Raw genomic sequence first — 13,700 nt, forward strand, 5'->3', positions numbered from 1 at the left:
GCCAGATCTAAGGCTATACATTATGTGGCAAAGCACTGTACAGGCCTCGTGTGGTGTTTATTGCTACAACCCCCTTTTCCTCACCCTCTCTACCTGTTTTGTGTGGTTTATACCCTTATTCTTACAGAATAACTTTTGTCTGGGTATAGGTTAAAAAAAATACTCTCTCTCTCTCTCTCTGTTCTTACTAAGGAACAAGACTTAACAAACAGATTTTTTTTGTTAATTTGAGCCTATAATCCTTGAGAAGAATAGATGATTAATTTACTATTTGCCATTTGTAATTGAGCTATTAATTAATTGTGCTTTATTACACCCAGTGTGTTGATAGGCTAGGGTTAAGATCAAGTTTCAAGTGTTTTCTCGAAGAACTGTAAAAGATGCCATTAGCACAAAAATAATATAATTAATTGTTGCTACATAGTAAGTAAGACATGCATTCATGGTATTCATACTATATTCATACTTGGCTTAAAATATCTACAATCGTATGGTCACCATTTCAAAGTATTAAAGTATGGTCTATAGCAATAAGCAATGACCACAGACTTTTTGGTTAGGATGTACTTTGTGGATGTTTACTTGCTGGAATAAATAACAAATTTATTACATACAAGTAATACCTAAAAGTTGTTGGTAGGACTGATAAACCTTGGGAGATAATACCGATTTATCTGGACCAGCTGTAGCATAAAAATACCTAGGCAGCAAAACTTGCAGACTACAAGCGAATTGCCATTCCTAGCTGGACTTCCACTAAAATAGTTCGAATTGTCAGATTTACTTCTATTGTTCTATTAAATCATTAACCTAAGTACTCATTAATACTTAGGTTTGCTACTACAGGGTAGGTAATAAAGTGTCTTTTTTATTAAAATGATGTTAGCTGAGTACGAATAAAAATATATAATTTTATTAAAATATCCTATACTCTATGACGAGCTATGTCTGTTTGTCTATCTGTCTGTCCGTCTGTAATTTTATACATCTCGAAATCCAGCAGAATGATTTTAACTAAATTTTAGAATTGGGGACTTATAGTCCTAAAAAAGTGATTAGCAAAATGCACCACCTCAGGAAAATTCGTAATTCGCTACACAACTCACTTCAAAATTTAACATTGGCCTTATGGGTTGCCAAGTAACTACGTTGGTTGAACAAAATAACAAGGAAAACGTAAACAAAAGAATTGTAACATGTGTTTATAACAAGCCATCCACAGTATACTAGCAAATTACAAAATACAGTACAGAGGGAAAACATCAGTTTTAACTATTGAACAAAGATTACACTGAAGATTACTCTATATATGTGCACAATGGATATAAACTACACCGTCCCAGGTACTCATGGTAATGAAAGGAAGTTCCCTTACGAACTAAATATAGCTTTTGCAACTTAACTGATGCGGTACATTTTATGAAACCCCTTACTTTATTTTCATCTGGTAAACTCTCTGGCCACAAACAACAGAAGTTCTACCACAATTGCAATTTAACCTCCCTTGGCCAAATTGGATTAAAGTATGGCGTCATTAAATGCCACTTTGGTCCCCTGTAATGCAAAGGTGTCGTTTGGGCTGAGTTAGTAACTAATTTCGTTTATTGCCCTCGCTAGAATTCAGAGTAGGTTGCAATTAATTACTGAATTTGTTTTACAGAGCATGATTTTACAACTTTGTAGAAAAGAACTTTGAAAGATGGTTAGCTGTACAAGTACAGTAAGGATATAGTATATTTCGTACCTAGGGCCGAAAACCATTTTCGATCCGTGGTACGAACACTATTTTTCACCACACTACTACTATTCACAATAATAATAATAATAATGAAATCTGATATTCAACGCAACTTTAAGGTTATGTGAAGAAGTAATTTCAGGAATCAGCAAAAATAATAATAAAAAGTTGCTAGGCAACGGTGAAAATAAAACAATTCTATTTCAATGCTATGGATACTGTTTGTGTAATTAATATGCAAGCGGACAGCTGATTTTGCGGCCCCGGGATGTAAAAACCTGCTCGGTCCCCAAATTACGATGACAGCTGGCATGGCCAGCAAAACGTAACTTTCAGCCACCAATTAACGTATGTAATACAGCCATAAACATCATAGTGTAGTGAAATAGTAGTTTACGCAACGATTGCGTTAAGTGAGTCTTTACGACACGAGTAGAAAATTTAAGGCACGAGCCTTGGCGAGTGCCTTAAAAACTTCTACGAGTGTCGTAAAGACTATTAACGCGAGTTGCGTACACTACTTTACCTACGACCGTTTTTTAATTACTATCAATCTGGATTTAATTACTAACAATGATAACTTTTTAGAGAGGTTATGTGTTCGTGTATTGTCATTGCCACTGAAAGTGATGCAACGACTTGTTGTATAATCAGCTGATTTCCTGTAATTACGTGTTTGTTAAACTTCGTTAAATATTACATTGCTAGCAGCATTCTTACCATAAATAATATTGTATCAGGTACAATTCGGCAAATATTTCATTTATTTTTGGACTTCCACCAACTTAATTAAGAATACGCGAGTATCAACATGAACAAGTCGGATCAACAATTAAATTGGTCAACTGATCAGCTGATCAGCTGATTAGTTGACGTTCGAAGCATTACAATTTTAACTCTTTTCTCTCAATACTTGAACCTCATTGGTCCGTTACCTGTGTGGATATGAGAAAACTATGCGGATATGAAATGAAACTATGCGGATATGAAAGTAAACAGCTGTAAAGTGAAACTTCAGTTGACCAATTTAATTGTTGATCCGACTTGTTCATGTTGATACTCGCGTATTCTTAATTAAGTTGGTGGAAGTCCAAAAATAAATGAAATATTTGCCGAATTGTACCTGATACAATATTATTTATGGTAAGAATGCTGCTAGCAATGTAATATTTAACGAAGTTTAACAAACACGTAATTACAGGAAATCAGCTGATTATACAACAAGTCGTTGCATCACTTTCAGTGGCAATGACAATACACGAACACATAACCTCTCTAAAAAGTTATCAGTAGTGATTGTTAGTAATTAAATCCAGATTGATAGTAATTAAAAAACGGTCGTAGGTAAAGTAGTGTACGCAACTCGCGTTAATAGTCTTTACGACACTCGTAGAAGTTTTTAAGGCACTCGCCAAGGCTCGTGCCTTAAATTTTCTACTCGTGTCGTAAAGACTCACTTAACGCAATCGTATGATGTTTTTGGCTGTATTACATACGTTAATTGGCGGCTGAAAGTTACGTTTTGCTGGCCATGCCAGCTGTCATCGTAATTTGGGGACCGAGCAGGTTTTTACAGGCCGGGGCCGCAAAATCAGCTGTCCGCTTACTTACTTCAAACATGAATGCATTTAAAATACACAATCAAAATCCATAGCATTGCAATAGAATTGTGTTATTGTCACCGTTGCCTAGCAACTATTTATTTTTATTTTTACTGATTCCTGAAATTATTTCTTCACATAACCTTAAAGTTGTAGTTGTGTTGACTATGAGTGTGCATTATTATAGTGGTGAATAGTGGTAATAGGGTATAGTGTGGTGAAAAATAGCGTTCGTACCACGGACCGAAATGGTTTTGCAGCTCTCGATCGATTTAAGTTCTCGACTTCGTCTCGAACTTAAAAACTACCTCGAGCCGGCAAAACCTCATTTTCGGCCCTAGGTACGAAATATACTATTTTATTTGTCATCATATTTTTATATCACATAAAAGTAAGACTGAAAAAAACATATGAATAATTTATTAATTTTGAAAGTGAAATTTATTCATTTTAGTAGGACTATCTTTACTTTTTTGGTATAATTAAAGCTTTTACCACCTATATTGTAGGTTACAAAAATACAGTCTACTAGTCCAGGCAATACAGTGGTGTGGACGAGCACGTATTAATCTATCTAATTTATGTATTGTAATAAATCAGCAGATTGCAAGTTATAAAATTGAACATAACTTTTTAAGCAAGAATACAAGTTGTTAAAAAAGTATCTAATAATACATACGTTTATTGTTTTGCTTCATTGAGAAAAAAAGTATATTTGTCGTTGATTTCAAGCAATACATTTATTTCAAACACAATTCTTTCAGTAACAGATTCATTTATGAAATTTTTGTTCAGGGCAACATGTTTTTACTGATAACCTTTTTTAGTTTTGAGTGACAGGTGTATTTTTCCTTTTGTTTGAGCAACAGTTTGTGCTTTACGTTTCTCCCCCAGGACAGTTTATTTTCTTATTGCATTTTAATTTAACTTAATCAAGCTATCTGATAATGACAAATTAATGCAATATTTGTGTTTAAAAAAGTATCAAGTGAGCGCTATCACAAGTCAGCAAACTTGCCAAGCTGAAGGATTAGCTGAGTCAAGCCATCAGATCCTATCTCAAGCTCTTCAGCTTTGGCAGACAAAGTTGTTGACCTGGTTACTTTACACACTGCTGCAGTCACATACACTGTTGTGTCTTACCTTCACTGATCTTTGTGGCATATTTTTATCCTAGTTTAATCTAGTTTTAGTTTGAATCTATAAATTACATATGTAAGCATTAGAGTTTTTTACAACTGTAGGCCTACATTCATGTTTTGGTTTTGTTTTAGTGTTTTATGCAAAGTACATAATTATATGCATTCAAATAATGTGTTTAATTTGATTTAAGGTGTGAAGATACAATTTACATACAGATTTAGTTGAACTATTGCATTTATTTTTTATATAACATTTAATCATTATAAAAGCCTTATTTTTATGTATGCATATGTAGCTTATATAGAGGCCATAAACAGATTTTTATCTGGGGAGGGGAGTGAATTGCAAACATCTTTATTGTTTACAATACCACTAGACATCTTAAATCATTTGAGCTGGTAAAATTCATTAATTTACATTGAAGCATTGGTAAACTACACAGAACTTCAGAACTTCTAAAGTTTTTAGGGTCACATGTATACATTCAAAGTATTCAAACCTAATTATAAGAGCGGCAACAGTGATGCCTTAAAAGTGAGTGGCCAACTTGCAGGGCTTTGTGGCCTGAACTACTCTCAAGGTCAAATATCAACCCCAGGTTAATCTGGAGTGGAATTAAACAGTGTGCCAGGTCATACTAATCTTACAACTGCTCTCCATTAATATGATTAGTTATTGGGGCTGTTAAAAATGCTGTAAATATTATCATATCGTCAAATACATTAAATAAAGACGTGTTGTTTGTGTACACCTAATACACAGTGCCTGCACCATAATTACAGTCTTTATTTTAAGCTTAAGAGCCGGCAGGACCACCGTTCATCTTGGATTTTCTGCACATAGTGACAATTTTAATGGTTGAATCATAATACGGCATAAACATCTCATTTTAAAGCTACATTGAACATTGAGGTTATAGGCCACCTTTTCTTATAGGTATCATGATATTTGTTAGCCAAGTAATGTTTTCCAATACAACAAACATGATCTAAAACAGAAATGAAGGAAGTCACACATTAAAATTTTGTATTCAAGCAAAATGCAAATTTGATGCCTCTGGGGACATCAAAATGAAAAAGTAAATCAGTCCCGGGCCTACTAGTAGGTCTTACCATGAGACCTACGGTAGCTACTTCCCTATAGGAAAATTCGCTAAAACAGCACAATTTGTAGATAAAAAAATCCAGAGATCAATTTATCTTTTTTGGGCTTGTAGATGTTTTAACCTCTTCTGGCACATGTTTTCCCTTTTAATAGGCTACTATTTTCTTCTGATGTTACAAATACCTTTATTTGCCGCCCCTAATTTTTTCAATTGCTTTCTGCTGTAAGCATGTAATGAGATATAAGGGCCTGTCAGCATATCTAAATATGATAAAAACGAATATAATTTTAAAAAGCATTACTAAAATATACAGCTAATAAAAAAAATTATGATCATAACTAGTGTTATGTAATTTTGCAAAGTTGGTGTTAAATCTCGAGTTTGTGGCTTTCGTGAGTAAAAGAAATAAATGTCTGTTCTGTCTGTCTCAGTCTCCTCCAACCCCCTTACCATCCCTGTCTCTTACTTAATTGTTCTACCTGACAGTTGGTGTTTTATATCAGGGGTTTTGCTGTTACCTCCTGTGCAAAACTTGATATTACTAACACTCTTTGTTACGAGTTCACCTTTTATTTTCAGCTCTAACTCTTAATATCATCCGGGTGGTATTAGATGGATTTTATGACTGCCTGTAAACATGTTTTGTTTGATTGTTTCATGATTAATACTTGTAATCATAAACAAAATAGTATATTTCGTACCTAAGGCCGAAAATTAGGTTTTGCCCGCTTGAGTTTTTTAAAACTCAAAAGCAAAAGCATTTCGGTCCGTGGTATGAACGCTATTTTTCACCACACTATTACCACTATTCACCACAATAATAATGCACACTAACAGTCAACACAACTACAACTTTAAGGTTATGTGAAGAAATTATTTGAGGAATCAGCAAAAATCTATGTATTAATAGGCAAGCATGTTTCTTTAAAACTTTTTTTGTGCATCGCTGGGAAAATCCACGCATAGGTACTGTTAGAAAGATATTTTCATATAGATGTGCAGAATCCCTTCATAAACTAAAATAGGCTCTAAATAAGCACAACAAATTAATTTAAATTTGAAAAAAATGAATAAGGGCCTTTTGGGTTTCCATGCTGGTAACGAACTAACAACGAAATATAAACCGAAAACCAAAACAAATAAATAAATTCCAATCACATGTTTTATTTACAGCGTGGTGTGAATAATAGAGAAGTCTGTACAGTACATTACATATTTTTGGTCGTGTTTTTAGGAAGCGGTGACAATGAAACAAGTCTATTGCAATGCTATGGATACTGATTGTGTATTAATATGCATTAATGTTTTAAGTAAGTGAACAGCTGATTTTCGGCCCTGGGGATGTAAAAACCTCTTCGACTCCCAAATAACTATGGCAGCTGGCATTGACAGCAATACGTAGCTTTCGGCCTCCAATAACAAAGCGGCTAAAAACACCGTAGTGTAGTGAAAATGTTATTTCGGGGTGGTGGATTTGGGATTATATACCTTGTTGAAATATTTACTTATTCATCATAAATACCTTAAAATTTGTTTACTTTAAACAGAACAATAAATACTACAAACAAATTGTTCTATAGTGAAATTAGCTCATAACTATAGAAAAATAATTGCCTTGACAAATCTCCGCTGTGTTAATAAAAAATTACATTGAAAATTCATTGCTTATGATAGAGCTAGAAGTGGCATAGCAAAAGTGTTATTCTGTTGCATGCAATCATTGGGGATTAACTTCACAAAATTAATATTAGTTATTTACTTAAATCTTTTTTTCAATTATTTTTTTAAAGTTGTATGGTAGGGTATATTTGTGATAGTAAAGGTACAAAAGGAGCGTATGATAGTGGTTTAGTTTAGGTGATATTTTAATGAAAATTCTTCTATAATAATTTAAGAAAAGGTGATCTTCTAAGAGAAAAAATCCCTAACAGTCAGGAAATTGAAAAGGCTTTCAGTTTAATTGTGGGCGTAGCTTAAGTATTGTTTGCGGCAACGTTTCTTTAGTCAACTTGCTTTTGATGATAAACGACTCTTGGTTTCCTGTGACATGCAAACTTTGCTGAGGAACGCCAGTCGTTTATCTGGCCTCGCTTATAGTGCATTTCTTGAGGAATTACAGTAATATGAAATGTATGAGAGACTAGAATAAAAACTTGGACGAAACATGCAAGCTGCTAAATTCAATATACAGTAGTATATTTTTTTATTTTTTTGTAATTGAAGATAAAAACTGGTACAAATAGTAGTTTACATTTTTGCTGCACCAAATCAATTATTTGGTCATGTTTGAATGCTGTATTAATAGAACATTATCCAATGTGGAAAATAAGAGAGATAGCTGACGAGGTTAAAATTATGACATTTTAAGGATTTGAGATGTTTTCTCAAATCACCAGGAGCAATGGATCCCTGCTTAGTGCAAAGCATATAGCAAATAACACAAAAAATATTAATAAGGCAGTGGATAGCTCATGCCCAACGAAAAGAGCAAGATGCCATAAAATTACCGGTCCTGGATTCTGATCAGGGTCCTGAAGGTTCTAACCTTCAAGGACAACGAAGAGAAATCTTAAGCCAACCTGGAGAAGGACAATTGAAAGGAAATAAGAGAAGAAGGAAAGGGGTGGAGTGGAGGGAGATGAATGAGGATGGAAACCAAGTTTGATGGTGCTGTTTTGCTGAGGTCATCTGCTCAAACTAGGAACTACAGGAATACACCGCAAAAAGTATAGAGCAAGTTGAATCTTCCGTTATTTTATGGTAAAATTGTCAAGTATCATCTTACAAGGAATCCCAATATAGTTTCATGGTAGTTTTTTACTTGAAAACATATTGAAGACGAGTATAAACGACACTACATTCACTAGGTGGAGAAAAGTTGTACCTTGATGTTGTAGATCCAGAGAGGTGTCTCATTGCCAGCAGAGAACCCCAACTCGCCACCAAAGACGTAGAGACATTCTCTGTAGGCTACAGCGGAGTGTTCCTGCAGACAAGGTGGGGAGTCACCTCCTGGCTTGAGAAGCTCCCATCGTCCCTCTTCTGTAACAAGTAAAGAGATGTGTTACACGGTAGACAGTAACAAGATCATGGTTTGGTCTGTTTACTCACAAAAAACGTAAACAGATGCCTCAGGTATAAACACAATATAAGTATGAAGAGGCAGTCACAGTAAACTGTGGCTATGTAACTTATGATAAGCGGTTGTTAACTCAAATTTGAAGCCCATAACTAAAATCTTCTGATAGCTAAGAATGGCCCCCTTTTCCTTCTTATTCATCTCTCTAGTATCATCACACAGATTATTCCTGTGACAGTAAAACAATAGGAATAATCTGTTTGGCAGTATTTGTTTCTTGTACGGGAATACCTTTAAAATGGTTTAAAAAAACAGATTCTTCAAAGAAAAAGCGGTCGATGACCATGTTGGTGAACTGACGAAAATACTGGATGCGTTGCTGCAACAATCCATTATCAAGGCAGACTTCAAATTTAAATGATTCAACTGTCCCATAGTAGGCCTACTCCTACAACACATCCAATACATCGGCCAGTATTTTTGTCAGTTCATCAACAATGTCATCAACATTCAAAAAGTAACAAGAACAAACAATAATTTACTAAAACTAACTTAGTGGCATTAACTGTTTGACTGTAAATTTAACCTTTGGATTGCTTCACTTACCTAGGCTGTACCTCCACAGGTCCTTGAGAGGCAAGTTTCCGTTCCTGCCGCCCAGGAGGTACACGTAGGTGCCGAGGAGAGTGGCGGAGTGTTTAGACCGAGAGGGCGGCGTTGCGGCTCCAGGACTCGTAGCTACAGCTGACCACATCCTGTGGACAGATCATGTACTGTTTTTGTTATCTATTTACTTGAAACAAGCAATATTTTCATATAAACTCATAAGTTTTATCAAACCACTGCACCTTAGCACATAAAATATACCGGGTGTCCCACTAAGTAATCCCTATTTTTTAATTAATATAGCACCAAACACTCTACAAACCTGAAACTCAACAGTCCTGAACAATCTGAAACATTCTCATATGTCAAAGAAATACCTCTGAGTATCAGTTAATTTTGACACATTAGGAAAAATGGCGGAATATCAAAGAAATTATTCTAGAAGATATTTTAAATAAAAGTAGGTTTTAATTCACAGATAGGGACCTCTTCGTGGGACACTCGGTACAATTAATTAAAGTAAGGTATTATGTACGGTTGACTAAATTAAGCTCAGGTTAGAAAACTCATTGGAAATTCTAGAGTCGGGAGAGTGACTTTAGTTGGGATGCTTGAGTTAAACTCCAATTGAGGATGCAACGTTGGGGTTTGGGTGTAGCGGGGGGGGGGGGAGAGACTAGGGGATCAAAGAACCCGAGGCAATCGCATTATACGCGAACTTGGGGCACACTTTTGATCGATAGTTTAGCATACCTAACCGCTCAAGTATTGTGCAGTTAAAAATATAAGTTTTTCTTGATAATATGGTGGTTTTGACAGTAATTTTCTATAAATAATGAACATCTAGACAATCACTAAATTCAAACGAATCCAAACGAAATAGTATGAGGGTTACAATGAAGGCAGTGTGTTTTAAAAATAAATACGGTATTCCACAACGGAAGGCTTAAGTAAATTTTTCACTGTAATCATTCTGATATTTTTTGTGGGGTTTAATCACTACTAACCCCAACAGTTGCACATTTTATGGCGAATGGAAATGTGTACCCAGAGTGAAGGTGGCGGTATAGAATGAAATGTTGTGGTTTTTGTAAGTGAATTTGTTAATGGCTAAGTCAAGTTGTTTCCTTAGCTAGAATAACCTACCAACCCAATGAATAATATAGGATTCGGGGCAGCAGGAGAATGCTAGAAATTCTGTTGATGTTATTGGTGAAATCTCTCACCAAACTTTTACGTAACGCCATGCAGGGAATTTCGATTCGTATTAAACGTCGAAGAAACGTGTACCGGAGTTGATTTTTCTACCCCAAAAATCTGTTTTTGGGGGGTTTCTTGTAAATATCAGCGATGGTTCTGGAAGTTATAACATCAAATATATGTCAGTGTGATTTTTTATGTCCCCCGTTCCCCGTTCATATCCTAAGGCGTAGGCTCTAGCCGGGAAACACTTTACACATTACTTCAGGTTGGGCCTAGAGGGTTGTGGCATCAACATTTAGATGAAATTAAGTAAACATTTAGTATGTAAACATTTTTAACATGGGATTCAAGGACCGAAGTCACGCGCTCTACCACTAGTCCAGCTCATTCCCCATAATTTAGGCTAATAAAGAATGTTGCAATGCACTGGGGAAGTTACCAGTTGTTTCATTCATACAGTTAAAGAACAAATTTACATGTGTAAACAATTTATAATATAAAAAAGTTACCTAAGTTTTTTTACATGATTCTTCTTTGCATTTTCAACATCGAGACAAACCATACACGCATTATTTAAACACTTGAGCGGTAACCTGGGAACGCACTCAAGACTTGCCTGGTGACGGAAGCTTATTGGGCAATAGTTATCAGTGTTGGCAACTGTTGTCACCCTCTGGGCAACCCTCGCCACCGCAGGGGTGCAAACGTGGGGGAGGAACGGGAAATGGGGGAAATAAAAAGGGACATGATGGAGCGAGGGCGTAGTCCCAGGTGGCTTTTAGTACAATCAGTTTGACTGTGAAAACATATGCTTCCTTGTTGACTGTACTGTAGTCATTACGATTACATTGACGTTGCTGTAAAATACAGGTGTTTTACTATTTGTGCTGAGTGCTGCCCAATTTTATTAGCTCTTTAACGAGAGCTCGTTAGTTATTTAATAGTCCTTAATTTACCTAAAACTTTTTAAGTTATAGTTCGGTAGCTGAGAGGTTGTAGGCGCTCGCCTGATAATCAGATGGCAGGTTTCGTTTCGATAAAAGTGAAAAGTCATTCAACTTTTTGATGGTTCGAAAGTGTAATATTGTCACTTATGTCCATGAGGTACGCATATACCAGGGCAATGCCATTTGCAATGATATACAGTATAGTTATTGGCAATAATGTATTATAAAATTCACACAAGTAATGACTTAGAAGTTTAAAAAACCAATTAATTAGCTACCAAAGAATTGTTATGCATGTAATGGTTACGGAGAAAAAAATACAAATTTAAATGCATCTAGCATCGCTAAAACACCGAGTAACATTTAAGTCAATCATACGTCTTATAGTACCTATATAGCTAACTATGGTTACGTTTTAGTACACACCTTCTAATCAGATAGCTGATTCTTTTTTAAGAATGCTCTTTAGAAAACGAAATATTCAAAAAGCAAGTCAGCAGCTTTTTGATGTAAAAAATTGTGCCCAACTACTATTGAACAGTAAAAAAATATAAAAGGCGGCTTACTCCATTTTACACTCTTCCTTCAATCCCATTTCACAACTTTTTATTTATGCTTTTGTTTAGTGGTGATATTTCAGAGTACTTCTTATTTAGGCCTATTTATAGGCCTAAACAAAATTACTACACTTACCACCCCTATGTTATGTAAAAGCGTAATAGTATATTTCGTACCTAGGGAAGAAAATGAGGTTTTGCCGGCTCGAGATAGTTTTTAAGTTCGAGACGAAGTCGAGAATTTTAAATCGATCGAGAGCTGCAAAACCATTTCGGTCCGTAGTACGAACGCTATTTTTCACCACACTATACCCTATTACCACTATTCAACACAATAATAATGTACACTAACAGTCAACACAGCTACAACTTTAAGGTTATGTGAAGAAACTAAATTTTAGGAATCACCAAAAATAATAATAAATAGTTGCTAGGCAACGGCAACAATAAAGCAATTACATTGAAGTGCTATGGATACTGATTGTGTATTGTAGGACGTGAAGATTTCGATAACTCAAGAAGTTCGCTGCAGGGTTTCCCACAACGAAGCTACATTTCAGCAGCACGAGCCTATTGTGGGACATTGATTGGCGGCAGAATATCTGAATCGAAATTGTAACTGTATTTGTTCAATACTCCACTGAGAGGAACTGGTATAAATAGTTAAAACAGTTTTTCAGGTAATGAAATACGATATTATAAATATTATGGACATAGCAAGTGTTAATAAAAACTGTAATATGACAAATTATTAAAGAAAATGATCCAATTTCTTACAAATCTGGCACTTTACAGCAATGACCCCAAGAATAATGTTGAAGGAGGTATATTACACCATAAGGAAGAATTTTATTGCATATTTGTTATTTTTCCCTAAATACAGAGAGGGTACCTCGACCCTTATAAAACGTTGAAAAAACTACTAGATAGGGGATGTGTTGTATGTTTATTTTCTACCATACAAGATAGATGGGCTTTAAGCTTAATTTGGTCCTAGCACCAGTTATGGCATAACCATACATAGAAGTTGGCGATTGGCTGGACTTGAGCCCGAGCCTCCAGTCTAGAAGCCCTGTCAGACAAACCACAAACTATACTTCCTAACTAAACCCTTGTAGGTTTACTGACCGAACCAACTCAAAAATACGGAATTTTAATCAACTCTAAAAACCCAAATTAGCTCAACTAAGCCTGCTGTTACTGCTCTTGTATAAGCGATACATTTTCAAATGAATTATATTATTCTAATATCCTTCTCTAAAAAAGTCAGAAGTTTCAAATAAATCAACGATGTATTTATTCTCTCCTTCTCGTCCATTTCCTTTTCCCGATACTTTCCGTTTGGGAGTCATCAATATTGACTGAATCAAATCTCACATTCAACTTACTTCTTTGAGCGGTTGTAGTTTTCTAGTGAAGACCCTAGTGATGAAATATAATATTGTATATGCAGAAAACGATGATGTTTGTATTCATTTAGACATTCACCAAAAAATAAATGAATTTTCACAAAAAGGTAAAGCATTTAGAAGCAAACAAGCTGAAAATTGAGGTTTGAAATATAATCATTTGACATTGTAGTGAAGTATTTATAGTAGAAGCTATGGATAAGTTGGTTAGCAAGGGACTAAACACATTTTCCGTGGTACGGTCACAGGTACGGACAACAATCTTCACAAAATAGTTATTTGTGTAACTAGTGGTGAAAGTGGCACTTTGCT

General features: G+C 35.2%; 1 protein-coding gene across 1 annotated transcript in view; it reads right to left on the reverse strand.

Moving 5' to 3' along the window:
* The window catches only part of LOC129001942 (uncharacterized), a 69,228-nt gene that overhangs the window by 35,086 nt on the left and 20,442 nt on the right, over window positions 1-13,700 (reverse strand). Inside the window, exons 2-3 of the mRNA XM_054429384.1 lie at window positions 9,273-9,421; window positions 8,472-8,629 (exon numbers count right to left, since the gene is read on the reverse strand). Of these exons, the coding sequence (XP_054285359.1) occupies window positions 8,472-8,629; window positions 9,273-9,420 (306 nt within the window). The 5' untranslated portion in view covers window position 9,421. The remainder of the gene's footprint in view (window positions 1-8,471; window positions 8,630-9,272; window positions 9,422-13,700) is intronic.

Source organism: Macrosteles quadrilineatus, unplaced genomic scaffold, assembly GCF_028750875.1.
Source record: "Macrosteles quadrilineatus isolate MER2022 unplaced genomic scaffold, UCM_ALF_1.0 Scaffold_9__3_contigs__length_116548681, whole genome shotgun sequence".
In the NCBI taxonomy this organism is placed as follows: Eukaryota; Metazoa; Arthropoda; class Insecta; order Hemiptera; family Cicadellidae; genus Macrosteles; species Macrosteles quadrilineatus.